The sequence below is a fragment of the Salmo salar genome, chromosome 20, assembly GCF_965601325.2.
Source record: "Salmo salar chromosome 20, fSalSal1, whole genome shotgun sequence".
Classification (NCBI taxonomy): Eukaryota; Metazoa; Chordata; class Actinopteri; order Salmoniformes; family Salmonidae; genus Salmo; species Salmo salar.
The window spans coordinates 35,151,476-35,169,208 of NC_138310.1; the positions used below are offsets into that span (position 1 = coordinate 35,151,476).

The 17,733-nt window shown below is 41.4% G+C and overlaps 1 protein-coding gene across 1 annotated transcript in view; it reads left to right on the plus strand.

The window, feature by feature from the left end:
- The window catches only part of zgc:110329 (tetraspanin-15), a 30,067-nt gene extending 21,785 nt beyond the window's left edge, over positions 1-8,282 (plus strand). Inside the window, exon 8 of the mRNA XM_014161670.3 lies at positions 6,541-8,282. Within this exon, the coding sequence (XP_014017145.1) occupies positions 6,541-6,915 (375 nt within the window). The 3' untranslated portion in view covers positions 6,916-8,282. The remainder of the gene's footprint in view (positions 1-6,540) is intronic.
- The last annotated feature ends 9,451 nt before the right edge of the window (positions 8,283-17,733 follow it).

The window sequence follows — 17,733 nt, forward strand, 5'->3', positions numbered from 1 at the left end:
TGGCCCAGGAGGCCTGTAAACAGTAGCTATAAAAAGTGATTGATTAGGCTGCATAGATTTCATGACTAGAAGCTCAAAAGACGAAAACATCGTTGTTGTTTTTTTGTTGTTGGTACATTTAAATTTGCTATCGTAAATGTTAGCAACACCTCCGCCTTTGCGGGATGCGCGGGGGATATGGTCACTAGTGTAACCAGGGGGTGAGGCCTCATTTAACACAGTAAATTCATCAGGCTTAAGCCATGTTTCAGTCAGGCCAATCACATCAAGATTAGGATCAGTGATTAGTATAACTTCACAGATCTTCATTTTAAAAGGTTTATACACTGTTTCCCATGCTTGTTCAATTAATGACCATGCACCCGTGGAACGGTCGTTAAGACACTAACAGCTTAGGCAATTAGGCAATTAAGGTCACAGTTATGAAAACTTAGGACACTAAAGAGGCCTTTCTACTGACTCTGAAAAACACCAAAAGAAAGCGGCCCAGGGTCCCTGCTCATCTGTGTGAACGTGCCTTAGGCATGCTGCAAGGAGGCATGAGGACTGCAGATGTGGCCAAGGCAATGGATTGCAATGTCCGTACTGTGAGACGCCTAAGACAACGCTACAGGGAGACAGGATGGACAGCTGATTGCCCTCGCAGTGGCAGACCACCTGCACAGGATCGGTACATCCGAACATCATACCTGCGGGACAGGTACAGAATGGCAACAGCAACTGCCCGAGTTACACCAGGAATGCACAATCACTCCATCAGTGCTCAGACTGTCTGCAATAGGCTGAGAGAGGCTGGACTGAGGGCTTGTAGGCCTGTTGAAAGGCAGGTTCTCACCAGATATCACCGGCAACAACGTTGCCTATGGGCACAAATCCATCGTCGCTGGACCAGACAGGTCTGTCAAAAAGTGCTCTTAACTGACGAGTTGCGGTTTTCGTCTCACCAGGGGTGATGGTCGGATTCGCTTTTATCGTCGAAGGAATGAGCATTACATCGAGGCCTGTACTCTGGAGCAGGATCGATTTGGAGGTGGAGGGTCCGTCATGGTCTGGGGCGGTGTGTCACAGCATCATCGGACTGAGCTTGTTGTCATTGCAGGCAATCTCAACTCTGTGCGTTACAGGGAAGACATCCTCCTCCCTCTTCTGGTACCCTTCCTGCAGGCTCATCCTGACATGACCCTCCAGCATGACAATGCCACCAGCCATACTGCTCGTTCTGTGCGTGATTTCCTGCCAGACAGGAATGTCAGTGTTCTACCATGGCCAGCGAAGAGCCCGGATCTCAATCCCATTGAGCACGTCTGGGACCTGTTGGATCGGAGGGTGAGGGCTAGGGCCATTCCCCCCAGAAATGTCCGGAAACTTGCAGGTGCCTTGGTGGAAGAGTGGGGTAACATTTCACAGCAAGAACTGGCAAATCGGGTGCAGTCCATGAGGAGGAGATGCACTGCAGTACTTAATGCAGCTGATTGCCACACCAGATACTGACTGTTACTTTTGATTTTGACCCCCCCTTTGTTCAGGGACACATTATTCCATTTCTGTTAGTCACATGTCTGTGGAACTTGTTCAGTTTATGTCTCAGTTGTTGAATCTTGTTATGTTCATACAAATATTTACACATGTTAAGTTTGCTGAACATAAATACAGTGAGTGAAAGTTGACAGTGAGAGGACATTTCTTTTTTTGCTGAGTTTATATACATATACATACGTACCCATATATATATATATATAACATTCATACATATACACATATAAAGATACATACATACATACATACATACATTCCCTCATACAGTGAGGGAAAAACGTATTTGATCCCCTCTGATTTTGTACGTTTCTCCACTGACAAAGAAATGATCAGTCTATAATTTTAATGGTAGGTTTATTTGAACAGTGAGAGACAGAATAACAACAAAAAATCCAGAAAAACGCATGTCAAAAATGTTATAAATTGATTTGCATTTTAATGAGGGAAATAAGTATTTGACCCCCTCTCAATCAGAAAGATTTCTGGCTCCCAGGTGTCTTTTATACAGGTAATGAGCTGAGATTAGGAGCACACTCTTATTAAAGGGAGTGCTCCTAATCTCAGTTTGTTACCTGTATAAAAGACACCTGTACACAGAAGCAATCAATCAGATTCCAAACTCTCCAGCATGGCCAAGACCAAAGAGCTCTCCAAGGATGTCAGGGACAAGATTGTAGACCTACACAAGGCTGGAATGGGCTACAAGACCATCGCCAAGTAGCTTGGTGAGAAGGTGACAACAGTTGGTGCAATTATTCGCAAATGGAAGAAACACAAAAGAACTGTCAATATCCCTCGGCCTGTGGCTCCATGCAAAATCTCACCTCGTGGAGTTGCAATGATCATGAGAACGGTGAGGAATCAACCCAGAACTACACGGGAGGATCTTGTCAATGATCTCAAGGCAGCTGGGACCATAGTCACCAAGAAAACAATTGGTAACACACTACGCCGTGAAGGACTGAAATCCTGCAGCGCCCGCAAGGTCCCCCTGCTCAAGAAAGCACATATACATGCCCGTCTGAAGTTTGCCAATGAACATCTGAATGATTCAGAGGACAACTGGGTGAAAGTGTTGTGGTCAGATGAGACCTAAATGGAGCTCTTTGGCATCAGCTCAACTCGCCGTGTTTGGAGGAGGAGGAATGCTGCCTATGACCCCAAGAACACCATCTCACCGTCAAACATGGAGGTGGAAACATTATGCTTTGGGGGTGTTTTTCTGCTAAGGGGACAGGACAACTTCACCGCATCAAAGGGACGATGGACGGGGCCATGTACCGTCAAATCTTGGGTGAGAACCTCCTTCCCTCAGCCAGGGCATTGAAAATGGGTCGTGGATGGGTATTCCAGCATGACAATGACCCAAAACACACGGCCAAGGCAACAAAGGAGTGGCAAGAAGAAGCACATTAAAGTCCTGGAGTGGCCTAGCCAGTCTCCAGACCTTAATCCCATACAAAATATGTGGAGGGAGCTGAAGGTTCGAGTTGCCAAACGTCAGCCTCGAAACCTTAATGACTTGGAGAAGATCTGCAAAGAGGAGTGGGACAAAATCCCTCCTGATATGTGTGCAAACCTGGTGGCCAACTACAAGAAACATCTGACCTCTGTGATTGCCAACAAGGCTTTTGCCACCAAGTACTAAGTCATGTTTTGCAGAGGTCAAATACTTATTTCCCTCATTAAAATGCAAATCATTTTATAAAAAATTTTGACATGCGTTTTTCTGGATTTTTTTGTTGTTATTCTGTCTCTCACTGTTCATTTAAACCTACCATTAAAATTATAGACTGATCATTTCTTTGTCAGTGGGCAAACGTACAAAATCAGCAGGGGATCAAATACTTTTTTTCCCCTCACTGTACATACATACATACCTACATACATACGCTTTTTTTTTAGAATATACCTTTATTATTCTCCACAAACCCTACCACCCCTCCCCCAATTGGAGTAAACTAATAAATAATACACTTAGGCTTTTACCTTCAGTTTATACATATTATACACATTTTACAGACACAATCTATTTTACAATAGTTATATTTTGTTTGTTTTCAGTCCTCTTCTATTTCTGATGTCCATCCAGTTTGATTTCTATTTGTAACTGTGCTCTTTCACAAAATGTCTGAACCTATATACATTTTACAAACCCCATATATTTTACATTGGTTATCTTGTTATTAGTCCCACCCTTCAGCTCCATTCAACCCCTCCCATCAATCTCTTAACACCATCCATTTTTTTATATTTCTATTTGCCATATATTTTTCAACTATTCTCATAGCTTCTACAGACTGTAAATTAAAGATACAATTTTTGCTAAAATAATTATTATATTATTGATCGATTGACTATGATTTTTCAAATCACCCAGTATTGCTATCTGCAGCGTTAGTTCTAGGTAAATGTTGCAATTCTTCAGCCATTCCTGGACCTGTGACCAAAAACAAGCTACATATGGACAATACCAAAATAAATGATCTAATGACTCTGCCTCCTCACAGCAAAATCTGCAGAGCTTAAATGAAATTGGTCTATGTTTTTATTTATCACAATTTTCTTTAACCATTTATGGTCTTTAATGCAGGGCCGACAGACAAGTTCCTTACTTTTTCCCCCTTCTACTTGCCTCTTCCATTTTTGTCATAATGATGTAATTAGTTTGTTGTAATTTTGGGTAGAGCAGACTTTTCCATGTCTGTGTTAGCTGCATCTGTGACGTAACTCCACCAGTCTTATTTATAATATAATTTACAAATTTTATCGAAAAATACGTTTATTCGTTTCCCAGATATTTCATAGTATTCCATTGTTTCCAGTACTTGTCTTATCGTATCTCCAATGTATCGTCCAAGTAAAAAAACATGTCTGAGTAGGATGAATGATATGACAATGCCTTTTTAATTATATGCACCAAGCATTTAGCTAGAATTTTTGCATCACAACACTGAAGTGTAAGAGGCCTCCAATTTCTTAAACGGACTGGATCTTTATATATACCACTTGGGTCCTTTCAGTAATAATGAAATCAGACCTTCTTGTCCCATAATCTACCGTTTATTATGTCCTATAATCTACCGTTTATATAGGAGTGGTTAAAACACGCTAATAATGGTCCTCTGAGTATATAAAAAAAAGTGGTATACTTCCACTGGTATGCATTTCTATGTTGAAGATTGAAAAATAATTTGGTGCATTTTTCCCTGTATTCCATCCAGTTCGCTTTATTTTTTGTAATATATTACACTGGATCTTTCTTGAATAAGTTCCTCCATTTATTTTTATTTTTCCTCTATCATATTCTGTGCCTCTATGGTACAGTTTTTATTGCTATCTAACTGTACTGTTAGTTCTTCAATTTCCTTTGTTAATATGGACTCTTTTGATCTAAATTGCTTTTGTTTAATAGATGAGTACTGAATTGCATGGCCTCTAAAGACACATTTAAAAGTGTCCCATACAATAAGGGGATCTGCTGTACCTATGTTATGTCTGAAAAAGTCAGTTATAAATGATTCTGTCCTAGTTAAAAACAAGTTATCCTCCTGTAGGCTTTGATAAAATTTCCAATATCCTCTCCCACGTGGAAATTCTGTAAGAGTAATATATATGCCAATTATGTGATGATCCGATCGCATTCTGTCCCCATCAACACTTTTTAAACTTTTGGTGCCAGAGAGAATGGCATAAGAAAGTATTTAAAACCATATTAAAATCCCCCACCATAATAATAGAGTCTAATGTTACTTGTAGAGTTGATAAATTCTTATATATATCTTCAAAGAAGCTTGGATCATCATTATTTGGACCATATAGGTTAATAAGCCATATCTGTTTATTGTCCAATAACATATTTAAAATAATCCATCTACCTTGATTATCTGTTGTCTGTCTGTCTCTAACTTATTTTGTCCCCCATCCTCTCTTCCTCTCCTCTTTCTCTTTCATCCATTCTCTCTATTCCATTTCCTACCCCGGACTCACTCCTCTCCTGTGCTGTGAAAGTTTTGCAGCCAGACTTCTATGTGAGCCCCCCTGGAGACGTGTAATAACACCACATACTGAGTCTGCAGCCGCTGCACTATTAGGTCATGAGTCCAGTAGCAGACAGACAGTCCAGTCCAGTAGACAGACAGGCAGTATCAGATATTCCAGTCCAGTATCAGACAGTCAGTCCAGTATCAGTCAGTCAGTCCAGTATCAGACAGACAGTCCAGTAGCAGACAAACAGTCCAGTAGCAGACAGACAGTCCAGTCCAGTAGCAGACAGACAGTCCAGTTCAGTAGTAGACAGACAGTCCAGTAGCAGACAGACAGTCCAGTCCAGTCCAGTAGCAGACAGATAGACAGTCCAGTCCAGTAGCAGATTGTTCAGTCCAGAAGCAGACAGTCCAGTCCAGTAGCAGACAGACAGTCCGGTCCAGTAGTAGACAGACAGTCCAGTTGCAGACAGACAGTCCAGTACACCAGGGTTCAGTAGACCACAGACTGGCTGCAGAAAACTTTCTCAAATGGAAAAGGAAACTGGGGGTTCTTATCAGGCCAGCTCAGGTGAACTAGTCCATTTTTAAAGCACTGGGGAATGGACAACAGCACGCTCAAGTTGGCTTGCCCAGGCATAGCTCACCTTGGGACCAAAGTAAGATATTACTTAATTCAAAAGTTGGATATTTGTGTGCCTCTGCAACGTTTGTAGTGTCAGGTACATACAAGCACATGAAACACACATGACAGTGCATTATATTTAAGTACATAGTTACATGGTCCTTGTATCTCCAGCTGTAATATTTCCCCCTGGCTGTGGGTACCAGTCCCTATGGGCCCTGGTCAAAAGTAGTGGAATATAAAGTGAATAGGGTATCAGAGTCTAACCCTAACTGGTCTCTCTGGTCCTCTATGTTCCCTGTCTCAGCTGATGGGCTGTGTTGTGTACTAGTCCCAGTGTCAGAGTCTAAATGCAACTGGCCTTTCTGCTCTGTTCCCTGTCTCTCTCTCCAGCTGATGGGCATCATGCTGAGCTGTATGTTCTGGAACCTTCTGGTGGAGATGAGTGAGTCCATGGACATGGTGGACTTCAAGATCCTCAAGAGGGCTGGCTTCGAGTACAGCGAGCTGGACCTGGCTGGTGCTGGCTGCTGCCTGTGTCTGCCCAGAGATGGAGGCTACCTCCCTCTGCCAGCCTTAGACCCCATCTTGTCTGACCCTGACCTAAAGCCCATCCCCATCCGGGTCCAGCGGCCCCTGCCCGTCCAAGTCCATAAGCCCCTGGCCCAATCCCTCCAAGACCTCCAGCTATCTGGGCTTAGACTGGATGAGGTAGACATTGGGCGTAAGCAGAATAAGCAGAATAAGCAGAAAAGAAGGGAATATTGATTTGTGAATTTCCTCAGTTGTTTTGTTGTTGTTTTGGTCACTGTGTTTGTTGAAGGACAGGTTAGACCTGGTGTTCTATTTGGTGGTCAAACCAATCAATGGTCATTAACTGACAGGATTACAGGTTATAATGGTCACGTTCCTAGTTGACTACATTGCAGATGCATGCCAGATCTCAATTCCTGGATAGGTGTTTAACATATCAGCTAACCGCAGCATATGATATATCAATCTCATTCCCGACTGCTCAGTCGATGATGTGGCACACAACAATTGGTTGATGCGATGCATGTAGTTGGTCTGGAAAGCGACCAGAGGTATGTCACTTTGGCAAGGCATTATTGGTGCAATCGTTTTCCTGTTTTTATAATTTTTTATTTTGAAATCCAAATCTTTCAAAGAACAAGATGCTGCAGTGGCTTTTAGGCACCCCTCTAAGTGTGTCGTTTTTTTGTTAAGTTTTTAAAAATGTAACTTTCAAATGGAGCTGCCGTCTCTGCATTATTTAAATATTTCCTATCATTTTGTTCCAGGTATTTTTGGGGCTTTTGATTTTGACCTTCGTCTCAAATGCTGAAGTTAAAGCATACCTCAGGCTGTATTCAAATGTAGCCCAGTAGTCAGAAGAAGATTTACGTCATGTATATTTACTATACAGACTTTATGAAATGATCAGTTTGAGATGATCATTCTAGTCAGAGCAGAGGAATAGGAATAGTCAGTCTTGTCTTGCGTTGCGTGTCTGTGAAGGATGTGTAGCCTAATGTTTCTTTTTTTAGTATGAACTCTTCGATTCCATTTGTACCGGTATGTATGCTATGAACTGCCTATTCAGGAACAACGTGGGAAGCATGTGTGTTTTGTATTTTAATAAAGTTAAAAAACTGTTTACAGCTCTTTTAGGGTCTCATCAGGGGTTTTCAGTCTCTTCTCAATTTCCGTCATATTTATTATACTTAGCAGGTTTGGTACAAAACCAACATTATAAGGGATAAAACAAATCCAGTCCAAACGAGCGGACTGGGACCAGAAATCAGCCCTGGCATTTCTAACACACCTGCCCATTTTTTGTTGTTGTGACACCCACACCAGCCCATTTTTCCCCCCTTGAGGTCCTCATTGTTACCCAGATAATGATCATTTTGCGCAAAAATAAAAAAGTTACACAGGCCCACTGGGCTAAAAATGGATCAGCCCATCTCGCATTTGCCCGAATAGCCAGATGGCCTGTCCGCCCATGAGTCCAAATTATATCAATCCATGTTTAGCTAGGATCTTTTTTCATATCTGATTTATTTTAGATTCATCTTAGCTCTGGCCTTGTATAAACACTACTGTCATTGTCAATAAAGCCGTTTTGAACTTGATTTCTTTGCTGTTATGTCATCTGTATTCTGCATGTAAACATGTGATGTATGCAACCATCTCCCATGAAAAGTATGGTTGCGTCCAAAATGGCACTATAACCCTATGGGCTCTGATCAATGGTAGTGCACTATAAAGGAAATAGGGTGGCATTTGGGATGCACCCTGGGCCTGCAAAGCCACCTTTTGTGGTTGGCACACAGGGCAAATTGCAGCAGATGCTTGGAGGCAGGCCAGAGATTAATAGTACCACCACCAGTAGCATGTGCTGCAATGTGCTTTGAGTTAATATGAAGCCTATGCACTTTGCATTCACTCAAAAGGGAAATGTAATTTCACAGATGCATTTCTGAAATGGGTAACTGCCAATGCCTATCCTAGATCTGTTGGCTTTAATTGTCAATCATTACTCGGTACTTTACCCTGCAGCTTAGAGACTGCTGCCCTATGTACATAGCTGTCATCAAGGCAAAGGGTGGCTACTTTGAAGAATCTCAAAATGTATTTTGATTTGTTTAACACTTTTTTTTGGTTACTACATGATTCCATATGTGTTATTTCATAGTTTTGATGTCTTCACTATTATTCTACAATGTAGAAAATAGCAAAAATAAAGAAAAACCCTTGAATGAGTAGGTGTCCAAACTTTTGACAGGTACTGTATGTAAATATATATTCCGGTCTCTGACATTGCTCAGTCTGATATTACTAATTCCTTCAACATTTTGGGGATTTGTGTGTATTTGTTAGGTATTACTGCACTGTTGGAGCTAGAAACGTAAGAATTTTTCTGCACCTGCGAAAACATACAAAATATGTTAACGCGACCTTTCAAATTTTATTTTGAATCGTCAGTCATAGCCCTGGTCAAAAGCAGTGTACTACAGTATATAGGGAATAGTGTGCCGTTTTGGACTCTGCCATAGAGTGGTATCCCCTTTGACATGTTCGACTCTCCCGAGCTGCTGCTTATCACATTAAAAGGAAACACTTTACTCATAATGGAATTCTAAGAAAGACTCTTTCAATGAAATGCACATACAGGTATGCATCAATTCATTTCTACAAACAGAACATGACACATATCTTGAGAGGGGCAGAGAGATGGCTAGAATAGAGAGGGGGTAGATGGAGAGAAAGAGACAGCTCTCTCTATTCTACCTCTCTCTGTGTCTCTTCTCACCTCTGTGATGGTGATCAAGAGCAAGCGGGTGGAATAATTATATACAGGCGAGAGGCTCAATGGGAGGAAATGAATTGCATCGCCAAAATAACACTCGGTGGGCTGAGTGCAAGAACGAGACGCATCCAAACAGCCATTATGATAATAACAACATGAATGCTGCTGTTGGTAATTACCAAGAGCAGACAGGGAGCCTCAAGGACAAACCCCCATGTCCCCTATCCCCCCTCTAAGAGCTGATCTACGACTGAGCTTTAGACTGGGATTAAGATGTAACAGATGCAAAATCAATGGCTGGTACAGATAGTGCCTGTTCAAACTTGGGTGGAAAGAAGGGTTTTTGTGTCTTGTTATCTATGGTAGTTCTGAAGAGAGGACTATAAGAGAATTTGAGAAAGATGGCAGATGGGAAAATCACAGAAAACAATAATGGAAGGCCAAAATTGTTTTTCATGTCATGTTTCACAGAAAGGCAGAGCAGAAGTGGAAAAAGTCCAAGTTGCAGGTTCATTATGATATTCTGAGAGAGCAACTTGGCATGCATAACAAGGTGTCACGAACCGGCTCGAAGCCCGTAACAAAAAGGGAGACAATATGGAGATAAGGAATAACAAAAATATATTTTTGAACTAAAGTAAACTATAGCAATGGTGTATGTAGTCAGTAGTGTAAGTGAGTGGTTGCGTGCATAGATGTGATAATGAGGGGTGTTGAAAGTTGCCAAAGCAAACAAACAAAGCAAGCAAACAAAGCAAGCAAACAAAGCAAGCAAACAAAACGGCCACAACCAAAATCCAACAGTGTGTCTGCATGGAGAGAGTCTCCTCAATTCCCTGTGGCTCAGTTGGTAGAGCATGGTGTAGAGCATGGTGTTTGCAACGCCAGGGTTGTGGGTTCGTTTCCCACGGGGGGCTAGTATGGAAAAAAATTCAAAATATAATGTATGAAATGTATGCATTCACTACTGTAAGTCGCTCTGGATAAGAGCGTTTGCTAAATGACTAAAATGGAAATGTAAAAAATGGAAAGATATTTATCCTGGGACACACCCGGGCCCAGGTGTGTCCCATTTGCTGACGACCCTCCCGGCTCCGCCCACAAACATCCTATTAAGGGAAACAAAGTGAAAAGAAAGAACTCAGCAGACAGAGTGGGAGGGTCATCACAAAGGCAATCCAACATGCCAGACGGGTGCATTTTTTGAACTTGATCACTAATAATCAGAATAATTCGAGAGTGCTTTTCTCGACCATTGATGGCCTGATAAATCTTACCCCTCCAAACCTATGTGAACTTTCCTCAACATCTAAATATGATGAGTTTGCAGCAGATTTCAGACATAAGATAACATTAGGCTGGGTATCAGTCAAGCAAGACCTGATGAGAAGTTTGATGATTATGTATCCTAGCCTACCACACAAAGGCATTATGGATTTATTTTCCCTGGTTGACACAGACATGTTCAGGAAGGTGGTATCATAACTTAAGACTTCAACCTGCCTATCCCCACCACCTTCTTCAAATCGGTTTTAATTGCATATCTGAAGAAGTGCAAGCTTCACAGGCACTTTCTACTGCACTAAAAACTACTATGGTGAAACCCGTTCTGAAGAAAAGTAATCTAGATTCTTCAGTTTTTAGCAAATTACTGCCAATCTCCATCCAACCTTATATTCTTAAGCCAAATTTTGGAGAAATTGGTTTTCAAACAGCAAAATTATTTTTTAAGCGCCAAAGGTATTTAAAAAAAAATTCTAATCTTGTTTTCGTGCCCACCACAGCACAGTGCCATGACGTTACCCTGTTGGTGAGGTGTATGACCCCCATAAACACCTTTCCCCCTTTTCTCTCCACTCTACAGAATGGACTTTTGGAAAGCCCTTTGTTAACATAGAGAGAGTATTGTAACATCAAAAGGTTGGGGAATGGAACAATATTCCTGTAATCCAACCAGTTGGAAGTGTCCGTTGGTACTTAAAGAATATGATGTCAGGTCAGTTGGTGTCTGAGACATTAAATCTGATGATAGGACGACATAAGTTGTATCTTGGAAAGTCTACATATTCTAGTTCAGATTCACATGGAATTGTTTTGCAATTTAAATGTTTAAATATGAAACTATTTGTGAAAAGATTAAATGTAATTTTAGCTTCTAAATGAGAGAATTGTTTGCATAAGTAAACTATGCTCACTCAGTGGCCACACCCAAGTGAACAGACATTGGTTGAGAATAATGAAACACGCCCTTCTCTCCCCCAATACAAAAGCCTGTTGACGGAAGTCAACCTCAGTTCCTGACAACGTGAGGACTGGTGTCCATATGTTTAAAAGGGCTAATTTCAATGTGGAGGTGGCGATCACCAGACTGGAAGAATGAATTTCTAGTAGACCAGCTCGAATTCAGTGCGAGCTGATTATGGCAAAATGGTATGAACTTTGAACTCTTATTCACTGAAGAAGAAGTGATACATCCTAGAAGTCGAGTTATCAGCTGCAGCTGTAAACGTACGTGGCCTAGGAAAGGACAGACAATCTCCTATGAGAACAGCAGGGTACTTCAACGTATCCGCTCTACAACACAACAACCAGAAAGATTCTACAAAGGACAAGGGAAATCTCTGCTGGGCAAAACAGTCTTCCATTTTTGACCCATCTATCGAAGCGCAGCTCAGTGTAAATATATATCTCGCGTTTGCTTTTTCCGAATGGGCTGTTATTAGATGCATAAGATTCTGTATTTACGGAAGTATGGCTTCTCAAGGTCCGATAGAGACCCAATTCCCTTTGTCCCTCAGTCTTCTCGCTCTTTCATTCAAATCCAACCCCCTTTCTTTGTGTAACCAGCCGTCATATCGGTTTTGTCTGCTAGGGACTTTTTCTTTTATGACGTGATTACTAATTTATGTGTGATCCAGCCTGTGTATATGTAATTCTGTGTGATTATTTAGGTATTTAGTAAATAAATAAATCAGCCAATTTTTGTATTGCTGATTCAACTTGTTAGCCAGGGTTCATAAAGATAACCAAGTACTTATGACAATCAGAATGAGACTGATAGGTGACGATTAATAATTGACTGCTATTGATATAAAAGATTTAAGAGTTTATTCAGAAGACAGCAGCTCTATAAACACTCTTCCGTGATGCCCCAGGGTATTAACGAGTTATTTGTTGCATGGTTTAATTGAATCACGTAATCAATCAAACGTTAGGTAATCGATTTGATAAAATAGCATGTCATAATAATTTAATCAGTCAGAGACATGACAACAGAGACCACCTTGGTTAAAGTGGTAAATCATCTTAGGGCCAGCACAGATACCAAACAGCTCTCTGTCCTTGTACTCTTGGATGTAAGTGCTGCATTCGACACTGTTGACCACGATGTCCTTCTGGACAGACTAGAGAGGTGGGTTGGCCTCTCCGGTCGAGTTCTAAATTGGTTTAGAACCTATTTAACCGGTCAAGAGTTTTTTGTCACCCTTGGTGAACACAACTCAGAGAAAATACATATCACATGTGGCATTCCACAAGGTTCGATTTTGGGTCTGGTACTGTTCAGTATATATATGTTACCCCTTGGCAGCGTTATCAGAAAGTACAGCATTGATTTTCACTGCTATGTAGACGATACACAACTTTACATTTCTGTGTCACGAGAGGATTTTAGATCCACAGATACATTTTTAGACTGTACTAGTGATTTAAATACTTGGATGGCTCACAACTTCCTCCAGCTAAATCAAGACAAGACTGAGGAACTTATTATTGAAGCCAAAGCACAGAGAGAGAATCTGGTCACACATTTTAATTCACGGACAATATAGATAAAACACCAGGCAAAAAACCTAGGTGTTATTTTAGATTCTGAATTCAATTTCGAATCACACATTATGTCATGGTTCCAACCGTCACCAGAGGGCGGCAGAGACCGTCCTAGAGACATTAATGAGACTCAGGTGTGTCCAATTGACTTATTATTTGTCTCAGTGAAGGGCAGTAATTTGGTTTAGGAACTATCTTTCTGACAGATCACAATGTGTAAATACTGACAATCACAAGTCTAGCTTTCTTGAGATTAATAGAGGTGTGCCACAGGGTTCCATTTGAGCTCCTGTGTTGTTCTCAATTTTTATGAATGATTTGGGAAATGGGATGCAACCAGCAAAGTTACATCTATATGCAGATGATACAGTTATATATTCATGTGCTCCTTCTCTGGTTAAGACTGCTTTTCAGTCACTGCATGCCTCCCTTTATGGTCTCAAACTAGTCTTGAATGTAAAAAAAAAAAAAATCATGACCTTTACCAGAGCTAGCACTCAGCCAGAGAACGTTAGCATTGTCACATCTAGTGGCTTATCCATTGAAAAAGTGTCATCCTACAAATACTGAACCTACAAATTTGGTTGGATGACAAGTTGTCCTTTCAAGTTCATGTGGATAATCTTGTGACAAAGCTTAAATTGGAATTTGGTTTTTATTTTCGTAATAAGGCTTGCTTCCCGCTTATGGCTAGAAAGAAATTGTTTCAGGCCACTTTTCTCTCTGTTATTGATTATGGTAACTTGTTGTACATGCATGCAACCTCCTCCGTCTTACAGAGACTGGACTCTGTTTATCATGCATCCTTGCGCTTTATTACAAATGCCAAGTCACTCACTCACAACTGCCAATTGAACCAAATGGTAGGTTTGACCTCACTTAATATGAGCAGAAAGATACATTTGTATGTGCTCATCTACAAAGCACTTTTGGGTAAACTCCCTCTTTACCTCAGTAGGCTGGACTCCTTCCCCACCAGCAGTTACTGTACCCGATCTGCTAGGTGGTTGCTACTTAAAGTTCCCAGAACATTCACAGTATTAGGCAAGACTGCCTTCTCTTCTTGTGCCCCAAACGCATGGAATAATCTACGATCCATGCTTCATCTAGATATGTTAGTGCCACTGAATGAATTTAAAATATTGATAGGAGACTCTGTTACAGAGGAGTGTAAATGCTTTTTTTAGGCTGGATCATGTTGTTGTAATGTATTGTTGTATGTTTTAATTATGTAATGTATTGATTGTTGCTGACTTCTTGGCCAGGTGTCCCTTGAAAAAGAGACTCTGGGTCTCAATGGGCTTTTCCTGGATAAATAAAGGTTAAATATAACAACAACAAAAAAGATTTCCCTGTTAAAAGAGGTATTTTTTCTGTTGTCCTTTGCAGAAGCTTGAATTGTTTACCGTGTGCGTTCATTTGCTGAGTGAGTTTTCGAGACATAGTGTTTGTTGTTTTTTCAAGTGTACTGTGATCCTGCGGCTACCGTTTCTCAGTAAAATATTATGTTAATCCTTAACCACTGATTCCTCGTCTGGTCTCTTCTCTGCACCTGAGTCCAACCTTACCACGTCACACATTAGGAATGTGACCAAAATAGCTTTTTACCACCTGAGGAACATTGCCAAGGTGCAGTCGTTTCTATCTCAGGCTGATACAGAGATTCATCCATGCTTTTATTACAAGCAGGCTTGACTACTGTAATGCTCTCCTGTCTGGTCTACCCAAGAAAGCCATTGGTCAACAGACTGCTCCAGCACGGGTACTGACCAAGGCAGGTTTTAAGGTCTCTGCACTGGCTGCCTGTGAGTTTAAGAATTCATTTTAAGATTTTTCTATTGGTTTTTAAATCAATCTAAGAATGTGCACCCCAATACATGTCAGACATGCTTTTGAGTTACAGTGGGGGAAAAAGTATTTGATCTCCTGCTGATTTTGTACGTTTGCCCACTGACAAAGAAAGGATCAGTCTATAATTTTAATGGTAGGTTTATTTGAACCGTGAGAGACAGAATAACAACAAAAATATCCAGAAAAACGCATGCCAGAAATGTTATAAATTGATTTGCATTTTAATGAGGGAAATAAGTATTTGACCCCCTCTCAATCAGAATGATTTCTGGCTCCCAGGTGTCTTTTATACAGGTAACGAGCTGAGATTAGGAGCACACTCTTAAAGGGAGTGCTCCTAACCGCAGCTTGTTACCTGTATAAAAGACACCTGTCCACAGAAGCAATCAATCAATCAGATTCCAAACTCTCCACCATGGCCAAGACCAAAGAGCTCTCCAAGGATGTCAGGGACAAGATTGTAGACCTACACAAGGCTGGAATGGGCTACAAGACCATCGCCAAGCAGCTCGGTGAGAAGGTGACAACATTTGGTGCGATTATTCGCAAATGGAAGAAACACAAAAGAACTGTCAATATCCCTCGGCCTGGGGCTCCATGGAAGATCTCACCTCGTGGAGTTGCAATGATCATGAGAACAGTGAGGAATCAGCCCAGAACTACACGGGAGGATCTTGTCAATGATCTCAAGGCAGCTGGGACCATAGTCACCAAGAAAACAATTGGTAACACACTACGCTGTGAAGGACTGAAATCCTGCAGCGCCCGCAAGGTCCCCCTACTCAAGAATACATATACAGGCCCGTCTGAAGTTTGCCAATGAACATCTGAATGACTCAGAGGACAACTGGTGAAAGTGTTGTGGTCAGATGAGACCAAAATGGAGCTCTTTGACATCAACTCAACTCGCCGTGTTTGGAGGAGGAGGAATGCTGCCTATGACCCCAAGAACACCATCTCCACCGTCAAACATGGAGGTGGAAACATTATGCTTTGGGGGTGTTTTTCTGCTAAGGGGACAGGACAACTTCACCGCATCAAAGGGACGATGGACGGGGCCATGTACCGTCAAATCTTGGGTGAGAACCTCCTTCCCTCAGCCAGGGCATTGAAAATGGGTCACGGATGGGTATTCCAGCATGACAATGACCCAAAACACACGGCCAAGGCAACAAAGGAGTGGCTTAAGAATCCCATAGAAATCCCATAGAAAATCTGTGGAGGGAGCTGAAGGTTCGAGTTGCCAAACGTCAGCCTTGAAACCTTAATGACTTGGAGAAGATCTGCAAAGAGGAGTGGGACAAAATCCCTCCTGAGATGTGTGCAAACCTGGTGGCCAACTACAAGAAACGTCTGACCTCCGATTGCCAACAAGGGTTTTGCCACAAAGTTCTAAGTCATGTTTTGCAGGAGGGTCAAATACTTATTTGTATTATTTGTAAATGTAAATCATTTTTGACATGCGTTTTTCTGGATTTTTTGTTGTTATTCTGTCTCTCACTGTTCAAATAAACCTACTATTAAAATGATAGACTGATCATTTCTTTGTAAGTGGGCAAACGTACAAAATCAGCAGGGGATCAAATACTTTTTTCCCCCACTGTATGTACCCATTAGGTCCCTCAGGTCCTGTGTCGCGTGTCTTTTTCACTATCCCAAAGCCTAGGACCAAGAGACATGGAGAGGCAGCCTTTAGTAATTATGCCCCCAGCCTCTGGAATAGTTTGCCAGAGAACCTGAGGGGGGCCGAAACTGTGGACATACTTAAATAAGATCTTAAAACACACCTTTTTAGCTTTGTTTTTCCTTAGGGTGCTTTTTAGTCATTCAATTGTTATTTTATTTTTTATCCTCTTATGTTATGTAGTAAATATTTCTGTTTTTAATTCATTTTTTCCTGTGAAGCACATTGCGTTGCATTCCATGTCTGAAATGTACTGTATAAATCAAGCTTGATTTTATGTTTAGGTGAATTAATGCCATTGATTGGCCATGATCATCACAGTGTGAAACAGGTGGTCTATATGTCACATGCTGGTCAATGGCTATTTATCTTGGCCTTTCTTCTATGTGATTTGTGCACACAATTTATAATGTTCACAATTCCCCATTCACTCATTTATTTCTGGTAATCAATGGCATCTGTCATCTGGTTGGCTTAATAATTGATCCCTTCCCTGGACTCAGATGAAACCTATCCCTGGACCAAAAAGCACTTGGAGATCCTCTGTTGAGCATGTTTTTTGGTCCAGGGGCGGAATGGCCATCTGACATTTCAGGCAAATACCAGATGTGCTCTTCCATTTTCAGCCCAGTTGGCCTGTCTAACTAGATTTTTTTCTGCGCAAAATGATCATTATCTGGCTAATAATGGGTGCTTCAAGGAGATAAATTGGCCTGTGTGGGGGCCTCTATGAAAAATATGGGCCAGTGTTTTAGAAATGCCAGGGCTAATTTCTGGTCCCAGTCCATCCCTGCCTAGCCCTAGGCTTAATCTGTCCCAGGGGGCATAAGGTGTGTCCAATAGTGTCTGTGCACTCATGATTCAATTACCTATGAGTCTATGTTACCGTCATCAGTTTCAGGTTCGTATT